This window comes from Rhea pennata, chromosome 8 (genome assembly GCF_028389875.1).
Source record: "Rhea pennata isolate bPtePen1 chromosome 8, bPtePen1.pri, whole genome shotgun sequence".
Lineage (NCBI taxonomy): Eukaryota > Metazoa > Chordata > Aves > Rheiformes > Rheidae > Rhea > Rhea pennata.
Window position 1 is genome coordinate 13,658,913 of NC_084670.1, and position 18,749 is coordinate 13,677,661.

Consider the following 18,749-nt stretch of genomic DNA (forward strand, 5'->3'; position numbering starts at 1 on the left):
TTTAAGATTTGGGAAGCAGCATCTAAAAGAAAATAATTCTAAATAATATTTCTGAAATACTTATGTTTATTGTGTCTTGAAGATGAAGAGTTTCTATCTAGCATTTAAACCTAACAGAGATAAAGTAGCATTACCTTGCCCATGGTTAAGAAACACTGTAATAAAGATTCTGGATAGGCAGCGAATGATTACCCACATTTCTTTATGTAAAGATGGAAGAAAAGAAACCACTTTACTCAGTATCTTCTTCCAGAGGATAAGGGTTTCTCTTACGCTTATATGGAAAACATAACAAAACAAAGGCAGCTGTGCCTTGCATGTACAAAACAGATCATCATTAATTTATGCTAACTCCATATTATTGTATTCTGTGATAAAGAAAAACTGATCAGAAAACAATTGCAGATCAAATAAAGTGAATTTATAGTTTAACTTCAATCTTTTACAAAAATACTTAGGCTACACTCAGAAGTATACTCTATTTCAGGAATATTACAACTTTGCTAATGAGATCTCATTACTCTGTTGGGCTATTTAATCTGTGTAGGAGAAACAAAGAGCCAACATTGTCTTTTGTATGGACTACAGGATTAAATGCGAGGGAGCTGTTCATCATCACTGATACTCTACAGTAATTAACTGGATGAAAAACTACCTGAAAATATTTCTGGTTTAATGCTTTGCCATTAAAAGATCGGTAACGGTTACAACCAAGTCCAGAATGTGTTTGGTGATTTCCTGAAATGAGACAGAGAAACAAAGGAGTATTCTATAGAACATGACACTATCAAAATAAATAAGTACTCATTCTCTAGATTCAAAGGCACACATGTTGAATGCACTCACATATGCACAGCAAGACACTTGCTCAATTTTTTTTTACTCAACTCTACCATTGGAAGAAATGTTAGGGTATGAATTTCAAAGCAGCTATATACACTAGGTTGCACACAGTGTCAGCAGGAACATCCTTGCTGCTCTATGATATATTTGTTTTGGTAGCTGGCAAAACGTGCATTATTAGCTTTTGACAAAAAGTTTGTTTCGATCCTTCTGAGCACAGAGTTTTCTACAAAAAAGCATAATAATTGAAGGAAGACAAACAAAAATAAGTTTTTTTTTTTAACCAAATGCAACAGTGAGAGAAATTAAATCCACATACTGATTCTAATTTGGGAAGAGAATCATGCTCTTTTGTGTTGGATAACATCCGGTCAGGATTCCACTTGAGACTATTTCCACTAGAGTTATAAAACATAGGCAAACCACCTCTATTTTACAGTGCACAAATATATGCTTAATGCAAAAAAGAGAAGGAATCACCGCCTCAAAAAACAAATCTTGAAGGCAACCCAAATGCCCTAGATGAAGAAAGCCTATTTCAGCAAAAGCTGTACAACACACGTGTTTTTGCACATGAGTATAATCAGATTGCCTAGCCCCAAAGGAGCTTCAGGTCAATCACTGAGAAAGAAGTCAACAGATTTTTGTGACATGCATCAGAAAAATTTCCTCAATTTCCTCACCTGCAATCTAAAATAAATAGGAACACTGGCAGAACAGGCTGCTGTTCTTGCATAAACTTCTTTTTGCCATAAGAAATAGCAGCAGTAAGAGGACAATGTTGTCTTTGTTGCTAGTGTTGCTCAAAATTGCAGAAGTAAAACCTGAGCCAGGCAAGAATCCTAGTGCAAGATGATATGAAACAAGGCTTTCACCTGTCTACTGAAATGGAACCACTGTTTCTCTGTGCAGGGCAACCATATATTATATTTTATGTTAATATAAAATTGAATTTTAAAGTGGGAGTATTTTCTAATCTTTGATACGAAACACTACGTTTTTAGCCATCCTGAAAATGTTCAGTTTTCATAGAGATATTTCTGAAAGGACTGCTGTCCTACCAGATGCAGCAATTCTTGAACCCACAAGATGAAGTGTCATATTTTATCTATGACACCATCCAGCTGAATCCTCTGAAAGAGTTTTAAAATGCAAGCTACAACTTAAAGCTATCTTTAAAACTCGTCTAAAGGAATGGATTTTCAAAGAATATATAGATAGCTGCCTCTAAAACTTTACATGTCCAACCTAATACATCAGTATATCACCCATGCTTCTGAATCTCTTAGCCTATGATACAATAAAAAGCAAGTAAACTTACTAAAGTACTTTAAAACTTTTAATAAATTATTGTCCATGAAATAATATTACTGTCTGCATGAAACATAAAAACCTGTAATACCTTTGTGCTATTAAGCACCCTCCATGCTTGATTAAAGCACCCCTAATGGCTTTTATAAAACACAAATAACATCTCTAAAATGCTAATCACATTGCATTTTCAACAGATTAAAGTGAAATGAGCCTAATAATGTGCAAACAAATGTATTCTAGCTCAGCTGCTTGTCACTGCCTAACAAAGCAGACAGAAACAGTATTTCTTAAAAAATTTTAAAGATCTTTTATCAGTAAAAATCAGTACCTTAATTTCATACTTAGATTATGCAAGAAAAGCTAAGCTTTTTAAATTCAAGTTAATGTCTGTTAAATGAATGTGAACTGCAAATGCATGATAAGTTATCTACTACTTCAGTTTCACTTTAATAAACAAATATTCTTCATTAGATTGCATTGTTTGCAGTGGTTTTCCATGAAACACATACAGTGAACACTGACATGGTCAAACTGGCAAATATGTGTCCATTTATGTAAGGTTCATGTCCTGTCCTACTCCTCTAGAAAACAAACATACAAAAAAGCTGAAGAACAATAATTTAATATTTCTTAGCAAGAGGAGTTTTATCCAACTTGATTAAAAACCAACCAATGGGAAGTTTATATTAGAAAACTGTTTGTAAGAAAGCTCTGCGTATATAATTCTGTCTGTAGTGGAACCCAGGTTCTACAGAAGGACGAAAGAAAGTGAGTCTTCCTGTGCAAGAGCAGACCTGTCTAGTAAATCTGGGTTGGTTAAAAGATCTCTTTGTAGAGGAAACATGAGTGTCAGCTCTATCCATTTAAAGTAGCATCTGCGAAGGTAAGATCTTTTCATAGGAAAGCAGTAGCTTTTACTATTGCTGGCTTGTACATTCAGGTAGGAGAGCTTCTTCCATCAGTCTTTTTATCTACAAGGTTGTCATCAACAGATTGGGTGAAGTAATGTCACTAAAACAAAATCTCACTACTTAGTAGCATATAATCTAAAATTTACTTACTTGGTAGGATGAGGATAGCAAGTAGATAGCAATTCTTGTTTATAAAGATACAAACACACACAAATCAGAACTTCAAGCCCTTCTGGTCCAGTACAGACTAGCACAACAGACCTACGGGAACACGATGTTCGCACCAAAGGGTTGACATGTTGGGTAGGTGGCTGACAATTTGCCCCCTGTGAATAGTGGCTCCTCTTCAGCTCTTAGCTTCTGCACAGACTCCAACAGCTGCATATGGTGTTCCCCAAAGGGCTTTTGTTTTAACAATTTACTGTTTTCTGTATTTGTTTCTCAGCATAAGCCACCAATGGCTTCACTGCTCACACAGCCCTAGGCCAATCTGCAGTTATCACCATATTTTTCATCCCTCTCTAGGCTCTCAGTAAAAACGTATCCAGCTCATATGGAATTAATCCAGTCAATTCAAGCTGGGTGGATAGCGGTTAAAAAACAAACCCAACAAATGTGGGGAAAAAGAACCAAAAAACAAAAAACAAAAACAAACAAACAAAAAAAAAAAAAAAGCAAGCCAACAGAGGCTCATATCTCTAAAAGACTCAAGTAGTAAATATGCATGCAAACCACCAAGCTTCTAGTCTTTCTTCTAGGAGGAAGAAACAAAGGGTAAAACTCCCAGGCACCTAGATGACTACAGTTTTTTCCCCAGAAGAGCTGCTGTTTTAGAAGACTAAACACAAAGCACGACCATTCTGTTGAAGGTGCAAGGAAACTGGACCAGATGGGGCAACTCAGGACTGTCCTTCTGACCCTCTTTTAACATTATGCCAATTTATCTGATCATTATTTTACAATGGACTGTAATAAATAACTATACAAGTTGATTCTGATCTGAATTTGTTCATTTTGTTTTCAATTATAACAACATCAGGAGATCTGGCATTTATCCACTGAAATGTATCTTTCTTCAATAAAACATTCCTCCATCAGTAAGACACCTTTAATGTCACTCTGCTACAATTTAATTCTCTTCGATATCCTAAATCACAGTTAGGCAAATATATATTACCACATAGCAACATTCAGAGCATGAGTGGTGTCACTGAAGTTTGGTACTTTTATTAAAATACTGTGCTGAATTGAAGGCGCAGTAATGAAAATTCTTTACGATAAATGAAAACAGAATCTTCTCAAATGCAGTTTCCCCTGTTCTTTCACTAGAGCTGTTTGAGACATATCAAAAGTGCAGAATTTAAGTATTCTCTCTGGTTTTTTTGCCCTTACTATTCATAAACTCATTCTACATAGCAGCATTTTATATACAATGAATCTCATTAAAAAAGATGTCTTGTGGGGGTATTCTTCTTAAAGCTTAACTTTAGCTATTTAGAAGTTTATTTAAATATTTTTCATTTGAAGACTACATGATTACAGCTCAAATGCTTGTAATATAGTATAATAATTTAATTTAAGAAGGAAAGCTGAGATTTGATTCTGTTTATTCACCAGATTGCCTAGTGCTTTTCTACATGTTTTTGCCAACTTAAGTACTCCAAATATATATTGCCAATATAAACTGTCTTACGCATCGGAATCATTTATGAGCCTTACTGATGTCTTTTAATCTTACCTAGAAGTAAAATGCACAGGGGGTGACAAAAAAAATCTTACACTCGGTACAAAACAGACAAAGGACTGTATTAAACACAGTGATTATCTGTTTGGACAAAGCACCAGAGATTAGTACCACAAAGAGCATTCACTGCTTTTTGATATCTTGACAATAAAAAATGTTTGTTTATATAAACTTAACACGGTCCTTCCACTATGTGTTCCAGTTGTCAAAGATCCCTCAGAAATGACACATTATGAGCTTAGAAATGTTAATCAACTGGTGTAGAGTATGCTTAGCTGACTATAATTATAGAATCATAGAATCAGTAAGGTTGGAAGGGACCTCTGGAGATCATCTAGTCCAACCTCCCTGCTCAGCAAGGTCACCTAGAGCATGTTAGACAGGGTTGCATCCAGGTGGGCCCTGAATATCTCCAGAGAAGGAGACTCCACAGCCTTTCCGGGCAACCAGTCCCAGTGCTCTGTCATAAGCCCTGTGGGGCTCAAAAAAGGCATCAACACCATACAAAGCTAGGACATGATGCCTGGTTTCCTCACATGACAGCTAAACAATGATCATTTTATTCTGCTCCTCTACCTCATAGAGTTTTCCAGTTAAATTACACCTGCCTAGCTGCTCTGTGTGAATCACAACTCTACAATATTGGTAAATTTGATACAGCAAGCAGATAAGAGTATATTAAAAAAACCCACATTTTTGCCTTTCCAGAACATGATATTCTATTATAATGAAACACACAGTAGCCAAATGAAGTCTCCTTGGTTATTACTTACTTAATGCTGTAAAAATATTGCTATGACATTTTGTCTGGTCGACCATCTTAAAGGTTAATTCTGTTTCCTATTTGAGATTTTCCTCTAGGTGAGCCATCCTGTGCAGCTTCTATTTACTGATTCCAAACAACCCACAAACTGTTTCACTCTCACTGTTAAGAGCATATTGACTGGCTGCCTGCTCTGCTGTTTAATTCATTTATGCTGAGAGTCAGGCATGAAGACAGAATTTTAAATGTGACATTTGCGGGCTGTTGGGTCATCTGAAGCTCTGACAACACCAGGGAGTTCTTGACATACAAACTGGTCCTGATTTCCAATCTTCCCTGTTCTGAACACATCAGATATTCCTCCCAGAGGTGCAGATTTCAGCCAAAAGTTTTAAAAATCCCTTGTGTTTACATCTTGCAGAAAAGACCAGCACACTTGAAAGTTTTAAAATAAAGCTCATGTTTCCTTTAAGGTAAAACTATCTTGCCTGCAGCAAGCAACTCAACTGCTTAAAAACACTGATTGACAAAGAAAAAGAAAGATTTACAATAATACTTGATTCTCATAGGATTTTGTAAGCCACTTTGGCATTTGGTAGACTTTCCTTTGCTCCTGTTGATCTTTAACTGTTCAACTTGAAGTCTGAAGCCACAGCTGTATCAAACATTATCTACTCTGTCTTATTACTACCCTGACTGATATCAAGTCCTATTTTTCAAGCTGGAAGTTTCTATTGTCTCAAGGCAGTGAACAGGCTGTATCATTCTGTCTCCCAAAGTGAATCATCATGATCTTCCCCACTTTTTCAGAATAAACCTGATCACCTGAAATATTCCATATTGTAAAATACAATCAGGAAAACAGTAATATGAAGTTTTCAGTCTTGACTTCAGCAAATTTATGTTTTCTCAGTCCCTGAAGCAGGACAGGCACTCAAAAATAAGCCCCAAAATAGATTTTCCTGAGAAAATTCTGATTAACTGAAACAGATCATTTTTTTTTTCTTTTCGAAGAGCATCATCAGAAGGGAGATACTAAGTTTCAAGACTTTCATGCCTGTTATTGGCCATGGCTCATTCCACAAAGCAGGCAAAGTCCACTGTCTTTAACAGATAAGAATCAAGCTGCAGAAGGAAGACATATGGAATGCAGGCTGGGCTGCTCACATCTTATCTACCAATAGGATGGACTGAAAATTAGGCTTGTTGGGCCTTGAACTCTGAGAAAAGAGTAAGAGAGGACAGAATCATCTTCAAAGAAAAGATCTCTTGACCCTTCTGGTCATAGATTAAAAAAAAAAAAAAAAAAAATCAGACAAGCTGTAATAAAAACTGTATCCTGCTATTCAATCCCAACTCAAATGTCCATGTCAACCCTCATTGGTGTATCTATTTAAGTGCTATTCCACTGATTTAAAGACACAGTTTGAAGGTATAAACTAGCCAAAATCTTGATCTCTGTTTTTCATTATGCAAAAACCAAAAACAAGCAAAAAACCCTATACAAAGTAGAAAGTACAAGGACACTGCTGCAGCTGGAGACAGAAATACTGCTAGCATTTCCTTTGGAATTATATTGGGAAGGGAGATCGTTTGCCCTGCTCAACTCTTCATGACAATTATACCATAATAATGATGCTATAGTTCAGCCATGTTTTCAGGAGTGGGAATATGATTTGGATCAAGATGCAAATTAGAAGAAATTCATGTTTTTTTTTCTTTTAAATCAGTAGACACATACAATTTTAACAGCAACCTCTGAAGTGAGAACTGTGTCATATTGCAAGCATCTTTTCATTGCTGAGTTCTGAATAACACTTTTAAAATTTAATAGTTGTCATCTGAACAAGAATATGTTGTTTTTACATACTTCCAGCATAAGCTGATTGATTCTCTATGACCTAGAAAAGCACATTACAGATGTTGTTTATCCTCAAAGAAAATCCTTAAAATAGAAAGGCATACCTGGTGTATTATCTGAGCCACAGGAAGTTGTTCAGCATACTTCAGTGGTTCTGCTGCCAACTCATCCTTTGGAGGCCTAGGAAAAAATGAAGTTAACAATTAAGAAAGTTCTCACAATGTTTACCAAGTTAAATTACTGAAATTTAAGGGTTCCAGGTACATTGCTGTTAAAAGTATGTATCTAAGGGATTATTTTGCTTAAAGAGAAATGAAAGCGTATTTTAAGTCCTTAATAAAATATTTTTCTTACATAGTTAAGAGCAGTAAGCTATTAAGCAGAAATGTGTGTACTACTGTAGATTTTTTCCCTCCACTAAGACATGTAAAACACAAATTTAGTAGCAGAAACCCAAGAAAATCTTTTAATTTAGTTTCAGATGAACAGAGAGCTGATGAAAGATGCTGGATTGAAATCCTCACAGAAAGAAGTCTTCTGACTTTACAGAGTTGATTTTGCACTGTTAACACTACAAGCTTCTTATCCTGCTAATATAATGCAACTAGGAACATCTCAAAAGGTGAGAGGGATTATTCACTCTGATTTTCATTTTTGCTGCAAGAGCCCATTGGTGCTCAGCTGAATTGTAAGTTAAAACAGCACAAACACTTGCACACTTGTCAGTGGAGCAATCTCTCCTACTGTTTTCAAACAAGCCAAAGTACTGGTTTGAATAGCAGCAGCACAATGCTTTAAAAACAAAATGCATCATTTCCCTTAGAACACACTGTAGTTATGAAAATCCAGAATCCAAAAGCCATCTCTTCAAAGACTATTTAAGTGACAGCAAGTTAAAATGAAAATACGTTTTAAAACTTTCAAGTATACTGCTTTCTTCTATTGAAAATGCACAGCATGTGCTACATTTTCAAAGTACAATTCAAAGTTTTCATCAATCATTCCTCAATCCTTGTACTACAGAGGTCTAAATCTAAGAGTTTCAGTAATACGAGAAGAAAGGAAGGGAAAAAAAGTCTCTCTATCAAAACAAGGCCTTTCCCCAGAGTTCAAGCAGAATTACGTCCATAGTGGGCAAGACACATTTTCCAGACTTGACTAATTTACACCTGTTCTAGTCAAAATAGATCCATCCATGGATGGTTAATTGACATGCAAACAGTCTGTCAGGTAAGAGCCAGAGACTACAAGGTTAGTCTCTGTAGTGGGAGTCAACACGCTGATGCAAAAGAGAGGATAGTAAATGTACATCTTTTCCTTCCTCCAGCTCTGGCTTTCTGTTGTTGTTTGCAGTGCTTTTAGCTCCAAGTAAGAGCTTGAGTAAAGAAGAATACCCACAAACTTGTAAAGAATAGAGTATAAGGAAGTACTGAAGACTTACTTTATAAGAAATAAATAATTAGAGCAGAATCAAAGAAATCTGGCAACATTTCAGAGATCACAGCCACAACTCCTCTAGAACTTTTTAATGTGCTTAAGAAAAAAAAGTAAGCAAGCTCTGAATTACTGAAGCTGATCTACTGAAACAGCTGATCTACTTCAAGCGATTGGGCTACTGCACCAATGAAGAATCAGCACTCGCAGCATGTTAGTTACTTCCCAAACTCCAGTAACTATGATCTGTACTCCAAGGAAGTGACAACTGAAGGAGTAATTATTTTAGTGCACTCTGTGGAAATATCAGGAAAAATTATTATCCATTTCAAAAAGCCTTTCCAACTGTTTAGTGTTTTCTGCAGGACAATTCACAACTGAGTGGCTTTTCACGAAGTGTTCAGGTCTTTCTGAGATGTTTGAAAAGCTTTCAAGTTCTCCACTGCTGAGTAAAATGCTGATAACTAGTGGTAGCATTAATTCTTTTTAAATCCCATCAATTTTTCTTATATATATATATATACCAACTACACATGTAACATGGAGAGAACAGAGCATTAATATACTGCTGTTAATGTTCACACACAAGCATCAGAGCTTAAAATGACTTCATAGTCAAGGATTCTCCCAATCAAGAAGAAAAGACAATCTCATACAACAGAAATATAGACCTACTTGTTCTGCTCCCTTACTAATTCATTCTCTCACATGCACTAGGCAAGGAAAGGTAGAATGCAAGCAGAAAATAAACGTGCCTTCGAAGGCACAGTTAAGCACCAGGATCGGTATACTAAATAAGCCTCTTAGCTATGAAAGTTGCTTCTTGGTTTTGTTCATCACAGGCAGGTACCTCGCAATATAGCATCACTTTAATAATAAACTTTACTTTGCACCAGCTCACAAATATTCACATTAATTCAGCTGTGGTGTGCAGAATGAATGTTTCTACTTATTTCTCTATTAATTTGCATTATTTTTGGAGGTATGATTCCTGACTGGCAAGCACATCACTGTTTATTTAGCTATCCACAGTCTGTGCAAATTTGAGGTCACCTCTGTTCTATTGTGATACCGCTAGCTGACACAGCACCTTAATTTATGGATACCAGATACATAAACTCATTTTTAGTCACAGTTCTATATATAAAACCACTGTATACAGGACAAAATATTCATCCAAATCTCAAACACTATCTCCACAGTTTCCACTGCAAACCTGGGAAAAAAAAGAAATTTTATCTCAGATCTCCAAATGAAATACTTGCAACACCTAAAGTTACTATTAACTGAACATTAGCAAGAAAAGAAATGCTTGCCTGTTCTATCAAGGACTTGAGATATCTGGCAATGCTCTCTATCTAGACAGAGTCAGCAATCCTTTGCATAGTCGAACATCTTCCTTGGTCAATCATATAAAAAGACCTTTCTTAAAATGTCAGAGGAGTAAGATAGAGAAAAAATATCATGACTACTTTGAGCCTTAGGAAGTATTATTAAAGAAAAAGGAATGTGAGAATAGCATAAGTATTTCTTCTCAAGTACTTAGATTTAAAACAAATTCAGGCTGACAGGAATCTTTCAAGATCAAGAAAGATTATTTTGTAGATTTGTTTAAACTATCTTCTGAAAAAAATCAGATCAAACTACACTGTTTATATGTGTATATGTGTGTGTGTGTGTGTGTGTGTGTATTTATGTGCACACACGCAGAGGTATTTTGGAGGTAAAGTTCAAAATTATTCTCTCAAAGTTTTTGCTTAAATGCCTTGAACTTCTGGTATGTACTCAGTGATGTATTACCTGTGAAGACTACAAAAAGAGACTTCTCTCCTGTGGATGAGCCCCCTCAACTGGATGAGGATATATCTGGAACAAATCATTAACTTGAACACGTCAGGGACCATGCTAACAATTAAACACCAGAGATGATTGCAAGGCAGTGCATAAGTCTGTTTAATTCAGAATTATAGAAGCAGCTCATACTCCATATTAACAGATTTCTACATTGGTTAGTTTGGTCAGCTTACTAGGTGGATCAAAGAAAAAGCCATAATTAAGGTAGTCAGTAAAGACTAGAAAGAATTATGTGAGGACTTACAGAAAAACTAATACCACATTTTACAACAGTCTTAAGATTACTAGTCCACTACATTGGGCCTTCAAGACTAGAAGCATATTCTGTAAAAGCAAACCCTCTTCTAAAGAAAGCAAAAAGGACAGAAAGACCGCAAAACTAGAAAGGAGAAAAATATAGAAAAGGATATTCTACTTTGCAGGGTGGAGGAAGAGAACAGGTCAAGAGAAAGATCATCTCTACTACCATCATCCTGACCTTGCTTCTCCCTTTCACAGAAGGATGCAATTAAGTTGGCTGCTACTCTCTCTCTCCAAAGATAATTCCCAGATGCCTGGGGTTACATCCACTTTTACACAAAAACTTACATCGGAGATAAAAAAAACAATATCAAAAAATCATCTCAGTTGATCGAATCTGTGCACAGGTAACATCTGATGCAATCTGAGGCTGTAATTTCACAAAATAGTTGGCCTCACCATATCTGACACTTAAGCTTTTATAAAATTAAGAACTAATTTATTGTAATGCAAACTTGTTTCTGTGTTTAATTTCTTTCAAAACAATTCTATTGCAAAACCAAAAGTTATTTTTCATGAATTAATTTTCCAGTAGGAAATGGTCCTTTCTGTCTCAATCGAGCATGACAGCAGAGCGCTGCCAACAGTGCCAAAGCAAGCTAACACACTGGCGTATCAGCACATACTGCAGCACGCCTGACAGCTGGTAATGCAAAGCATAAGGAGATCTTAATTTTAAGGGAGAAGACTAGAAAGAGACAAGAAATCATAAGGGAAGTGGGAAGCAGTAAGAAAAAACAGAAGAAGAGAATCTTGAAAAATTCAATTTGAAAGTTATTTTTATATTGCCACTGTGACTGCTCTTAGATGGAGGAAAGGAAGCAAGAAACAGAAACTGTGGAAAATGAATGTAAATCCAGCAAAATGCGTCAAGATATTTAGTGAAAGATCTTATTTGTTATTTATATTTACATGCTATTCTATGAGGAAAATCCTGAGAGAGTCAATACATACTAAAGAAATAGAAATCCCTATTATCAAGAGGTGTCATGTTTTGCCACGAGTGTTAATCCAACCTATGGTCTGCTACACAGAATAGCTGCAGTGGGTTTAGGGGATGGATGCAAGTATGGCAAAAATACAGGAGAGAAAAAAGAGCAGCATGTAATCATTAACTGGTTTGCTTACAGCAGAAATGGTCAGTTAGGATACAGAGAGAGAAAAAGGTCTTAATAAACAGGACAAACTATAGCACTCAACTATAAAACTTCGTTCCCTGGGCAAATGTAGACATTCAGTAATTCTATGTATTACTGTGATTAAGGATGGTATTTCTTCCTTCCTACACAGTCTCTAGATTTGCCGTCTCAAACAGCCCACACATTTTTTCCTGCATATGGTCCATGCATAGGTAATACTGCACCTCTCTGAAAGTATTGTTCCTTGAAGATAAGTTCTAATATATAATCATCTCCCTCAGAAACCACACAAAATCAGAGCGTTAACAAGGCAAAGAGAACAGGATATCAGAAAAAGAGACATTAAAGAAGAAGGGACTTTGGGATTACCTTCATCTTTATTAGCTGCTGATGTACGTAACTGACACTGCTCCTGAACTGCAGCCTTGTTTGTTTAACAGATAAAGTGTGAATAGTATAAATGAAAATGAAGTAATGGATTGTCCCGCTTCCAAGAGTGACTTGAAGTCAGAAATACTGCGGCTGCTCTGACAACCAGTACGTGACCAAAGGATACAAAAACATGCAACAGTGGCCTAAACCAGACACCCCAGAGTAAAAGGTTGAAATTATTAATCCAAATCCATGTATAGCACTGATAGCTTTATTGACTGTAAATACATGAATGTGTTTGCATCTGGCAATAAAAAGAAAACAAAATACCAGAGCTTTATGCACCACATCAGAAAAAGTTATTAGGTACCCTATTAAAGAGAGAGTGAAATGGGCTATGTCGGGTTTGAGTGAATAGTTTTTAAAATTGGCCATTGAGAAATTTATCTACCATGTCTATACTACAGAAGATTAAGAATTAGACCTTGGATTAATGCCAGGTACTTGATCTATCTGCTAAGTCCTAGCTTACATATTCCTAAGATTGGGTATGTTCAACCAGTAGGAGTACCAATGTACATTGAAAATGCTATTGCTTGAAAAGGAGAGAACATGGTTAGCTCTGCTCTCCCCCCATAAATATACCAGTCAATTCTTGTCTTATTTTTTAAAAAGGAAATGCAAGATTAACCTATAAATATATTCAATCATACTGTTAGTCACAAACAAGAGTAGCAAATGTTCAAAAGTAGAAACATTCCAGGGAACTTCCTTACAGTGTCTCCTTTTTGGTATCCATTTCTTCAGCTAAGTAATCGAGTCTTTAGACTATTAAAGAAAATATTTCAGTATCAAACACTGTTGCTGCAACCTTTGCTCAGGTTAATGCACCTGTCCTCCATCAACAGTCTGGTACACCAAATAACGCAAACATTTTCACTCACTTCCATTGTATTGAGCTTTGGTAAACTGGACAGCTGGCAGCTTACCTTGGGTGACCTTGCCGGACTGTCTAGCAGAATGCTAATGTGCATCTTTTGCAGATCACTGCTTTGGAGCCTCAAAGTCACATCTTTCAATGGCTAAGCAGGTAGTGCATATTCAAAGATGAGGGGAGGAGGGAGCTATGTCTACAGTGGAAATTCGCAGGCACCTCACGATTCACAAGTACAACCAAGCACACCAAGACTGTTCAGTGCAAGCATCCGCAGTGACCTCCCACTTCAAAATGCTTACAGCAGCAGGGGTATACTATGAAAGGTGGCTTAAAAAGAAGACTGTACAAAAATGAACAATACAATACAAAGACAAAAAAAACAGAAGGCAAAAAAATGATCTCTGATATAATGAAAAACTAAGTCAATTTAGACACAATCAGATTTATGATTTATTTGAAGAGGAGGCAACTTATTCGCACTGAAAAAAGTTTTAATTTAGTTTGTTGGCTTTTACAGAGATATACTCTGTTGAACAAAGAAGCAAAGCATCTTATTGACTGGAAATGCAAACTACTTCCTGTAATTTGTTCATTTCTTTTCTAATAAACATAAAAAATTTTCACCTGAACTAGCCATACACACTTATTCCTGGAGTTTAATAAAACACACTAAGTCTCTGAATACGTGATGATTTCCGTTGGGCCTGATGAGGTCTGTTAGCATTTCCAGAGTCTGAAAGACTCCTCTGAGCTTTCTAAACTGGACAAAACTACACTGTAATGAATGTTTCCAGTTATCTGACTGTAGAGCTTTACATCTGCCATTCTGCAATCCACTACTAATTTCTTATCTAAACACTGTGATTAACTTTTGTCAAGCAACATATCCTTAATCATCTCACGCTCTTAAAAAGAGACAACAGAAATAGGTAATGTGTTTCAGCCAACCTCTGTTTTTCAACAGTATTTTTCAGCATAGATTGATTGTTACCACTTCCCTGCTCTCTCCTAACCAATAACTTTGGTGAAAATACATGCAAGTCACTGAAGAGGCTCTCTCTTCTTGCTCTTATTCTCAGACTTAGTGCAAGACACAGGAAGAGCATTAAAAAGAATATTAGCTTAAGTAAGCAGAACTGACTTTGCTGCTACTGGAAAACACACGACCTGTAGGGTTTCATTCTGTTATCTCAAATATTCCACATTTTGGGTAAATTAGAAAATCTTCTTCGAACTAATTTAAACTTCAAGATGCTGCTGCTGCTGAAGTACAAAATGCTAATCAAAAACTGTAGATAAAAAGGCCCGGCTACGTCTCTCCTCTATCACTGAAAATCAGCATTTGAGTCCACAGTTAAATCAGGTGCTCCTTACTTAAAACTAATCCATAGGTGTTAAAAAAAAAAAAAAAAAAAAAAGGAGGAAAAAAAAAAGAGAGAACAGAAGTGTCTCTGCCAAATTTCCAAAACTCAGGACATATTTATACAGATGAATCCAGCAATGTTAGAAGAGCTTCTACTGACAGTCCAAACCAGTCAGAGAAGGACATCTTCCACGCCATGTTCAATCTTGCATGTGTGCTACCTAGTAACTGAGGCTATAACTTTACCCCCTTTGTCCTAGTGCTTCCTAATTGCACAAGAAACACGTAAAAAGAGTGGTTAAAAAATGTAAGTTATTATTGCTCTATTGCTCTGGAAACACTGACTGAATTTCACAGAAATTTTAAAGAAGAATCCTCCTTCTTATCAAACTACCAGGTCACTTGTACTGTTTAAATACTAGCAGTAAATGTTAGAATTATACTTTTCAGCCAGACAGGGCAAGTTTATTAATTTTTCATAACTGAAAGTTTATCAGCAATGTATAATCTCTATGCAGACCAATCCATCAACAACTATCAGTACACAGCAAGTCAGAAAAATCAGAGGAAGAATTTTTTATAATTAAGAATTAACATGAGAATGTGGCAGGACAGCAATTCTGTTATTTAGTCACTGTAATTAGCCTTTATAGTCACCACTCCATTAAGTGCATATTTTGTTTGATATCACTGTTTCTTTCTGGCTTTGTTCAAATTAAACAGAATGTATGTGCACATTTTTATTGTTAAGGCACGCTTTACAACAAGTACCTTTTAAAAAACCTATAACACACACATTTTAAAGAAATAAACCGAGACTCAATCTAGATTTGGAGAATACATTTTGCACAAAGTCCTCAGTTTTCTACTCCTGCAGTGTATATTTCTACTTTCTCAGTTCATGAGTCATGTAATGCACCATCCAGTTATAATTTCTCATGAGACTGCCAAGTTCACTGCAAAAAAATGTAGTAGCCATCGTAATGTCTGTTCTCTGCCTGACACCACCACTAGACCGTCTTCTACCTCATCCTCCTTCATTTTGAACTCCCTACTCTGCCCTTCGACTCAAATTTATCAATATTAGATCAAATTCATCAATGATAGAATTAGGGAAGTATTGTTTTTAAAGGACTTCTGGAGATCATCTAATTCAACCTCCTGCTTGAAGTTGTCTAGAGATCCAGGCAGCCACAGCTTTATCTAGCTGAGTCTTCAGAACCTCCAAAAGCCTCTCTGGGTAACCTGCTCCAGCACTGCTCTACCCTTTTTGCAAAAACATTTATCCTAATGTACAGTACGAATCTCCCAAGCCACAACTTATAGCCAGTATCCCTTGTTATACCATCTGCTACCAAACGAACAGTTTACCTTAGTTATCTTTGTAATTGCACTTCAAGCAGTTAATGCCTTGTTGTGCCTTGACTTTATACCCTGCTATATATTTTGTTTTCATGGGGCTAAACAAGCCCAGATCCCTGAGTCTCTCCTCACAGGCTGGTGCTCTAGGCTCTAATCAGCTTGGTAACCTTCTGCTGGAGGCCCTCCATGGTCTCAGTGTCTCTCCTGAATGGGAAGACCAAAAGCCAGTCACAGTATTTCAGGTGGGGCTTCACCAGCATTGATTAAAGAGAAATAACAGTGCCTCAATCTGCCAGCCATACTCTTCCTCATGCAGCTCGGTACGCACTTTGCCTTACTGATGATGACAGCACATAGTTGGTTCATAATTCAACCTGGTGTTCACTACTGCTTCCAGGAGAGGCTGCTACTCAGTCTGTCAGCTTCCAGCCTCTATTGATATGAAATAATAAGAAGAAAACGGTAGACACCATGAACTTCTTTCTACAAGGATAGAAAAGCATATACTTGTACCAATAATGGATAAAGCATTTGTCGAAATAAACATGCTTTACCCTGGGCACTTTGAAAATTAATCTTAAAAAATGACAGTTCTGTGCTCTTAAGAAGTGGTTTACTTAGCAATCAAGCCTCCCCTGAACGAGATGTTGCATTTGATCTTTTTGGATACATCATCATTGATAACACACTCGTATAACGCAGAAAATGAAGGACTTCAAAATAATACACTACAAAACTTAACCAAACCCTTTCCCTTCTTTCACGAGTACCACGTTTATTCCTCTGCTTCTCTTTGTAGCCAAGAGGCATAAGAGAGGTGATGGCAGACAGAATAGAGCAGCATTCTGTATCAACCTACCTCCAGCAGTAAATGCTTTAAAAGATCTAAAGATTTCTCCTGCCAGTACATGTACCTACATAACACTGTATTGTTAACCACTTTAGGAGGGCTTTTCATCACATTTTAGCTGCACAGAATGTATATAGCTCTTAAGTTTTTCTCAGTCTAATGTTCTAAACTGTGATTTTTTGTGACTTATGTACTTTTTGTGGGAGTTTGTGTGTTTTTTTTAAACAGCAGATCAAACTTCAAACTCAAATCCAAATACTTACAGACTATATTCTCTGAGGCCAAAGTACAGCAGGTTACTGAGTGTTGCTGTTGAACAATGAATCGACTAACGTGTCCCTCTAAACAGCAGTCACCCTTTCTCTTCATATGAGTATTTTATGGTTGGCATTTCTATCCTCACTTATTTCACTTATTTCACAGTATTGGGGCCAGAAATGACTCATCTACTGTCTACCACAGACAACTGCATGCCACCCAGATAGCCCTTTTTTCAGTTCAGTTCTGCAGTTAGACCAGAAATAACTTGAAGTTCAGTGCTTTCAGGCCAGAACAATTTCGGTGGCCTGCTCCCAGGAACATAAGCAGCAGCAAGTCATATTTTTCCTGGGTCAATACCTGGCATATCACTTGCCAACCTGCCAACAGGCATATAAACTTGGGGATTCCCCTGCCTGTCCAGGCAAGGCAGTAGATCTGAGCACTAGGGACTCTATCTCCTTCCACTCAATTCAATGCTGTAGCAGTTCCAGCATCTGTCAGCTATAGCTGTAGAGGAGATATGCCTGGATTTGCAAGCTATGCCCACCTTCAAAGCCAGACAATAAACCCGACAACTCAGATTTCTAATGTTCCAAAGTGATTTCTAATCCAAACACCTGACCTGAAATCTGGTATCTCGGACACCTGCCAAGTCCAGGTTTGCGATTAGCTCACTCTAACTCTTGCTGGGAAGAGACAGATGCAGTAGCTCCAAGCACGCCACAAGCTATGAGCTTCCGTTCTCTCTCCAGTCTCCCAGGACAAAGCTAAGGCAGGAAGAGAAGCAGCTCTGAGTGGGCCACAGGCATGTCCTTCCCCATCTCTCCCTCTTAGAATCACCTTCAGCTCTCTAAAGTGTTTTATTTGGCTTACTGCAAGACTAAAGAGCTAAAATATTTAATATCAAAGGGCTTTTCTAAAAAATTTCAGTTTATTTCCACATATGTGTTGATATGAATTCTAATATATAAAAATCCTGCAACATCTTAATCATTAATTTTATAAATATTATGCAATATTTACGTAATCAGCAAGATTTTCATTATGAAACAATAAAGCAAAAGCTATTTCTATGAAATGTTATGTTCCTGCAAAATTAAAACACACATTTTTCAGGAACACCTACATGAGTGGGACCTTGCCTATGGTAGAAAAAATTTGCCCATTAGCAGAATTATTATGCTAATGAAAATGTTTCACAAAGACTAATGTTAATAATTATTTTAAAATAGGACTTTTAAAATTAAGCCTTTAGTATTCAGTCAGAATATTAAAGAATAAAGTCAGAAGAAAGCTTAAGTTTACCATGCTTTTCTAATATTGCCCCCAAAGACAACAGGACATGTACATCAAATGGGTGATCTGATTTTACTTTCCAAAATCAAACGAAAACAAACAAAAAAGACCCTTGACACTTTTGTCAGAGGACTATTTGTGGTCT

At 36.6% G+C, this 18,749-nt stretch overlaps 1 protein-coding gene across 2 annotated transcripts in view; it reads right to left on the bottom strand.

The window, feature by feature from the left end:
* Positions 1 to 18,749, bottom strand: part of PIGK (phosphatidylinositol glycan anchor biosynthesis class K) — a 72,524-nt gene that overhangs the window by 15,746 nt on the left and 38,029 nt on the right. Inside the window, exons 10-11 of one of the 2 annotated variants that reach the window (XM_062581336.1) lie at positions 7,541 to 7,616; positions 656 to 738 (exon numbers count right to left, since the gene is read on the bottom strand). In XM_062581336.1, the coding sequence (XP_062437320.1) occupies positions 673 to 738; positions 7,541 to 7,616 (142 nt within the window). In that variant the 3' untranslated portion in view covers positions 656 to 672. The remainder of the gene's footprint in view (positions 1 to 655; positions 739 to 7,540; positions 7,617 to 18,749) is intronic. The other variant, XM_062581335.1, reaches the window with a different exon arrangement.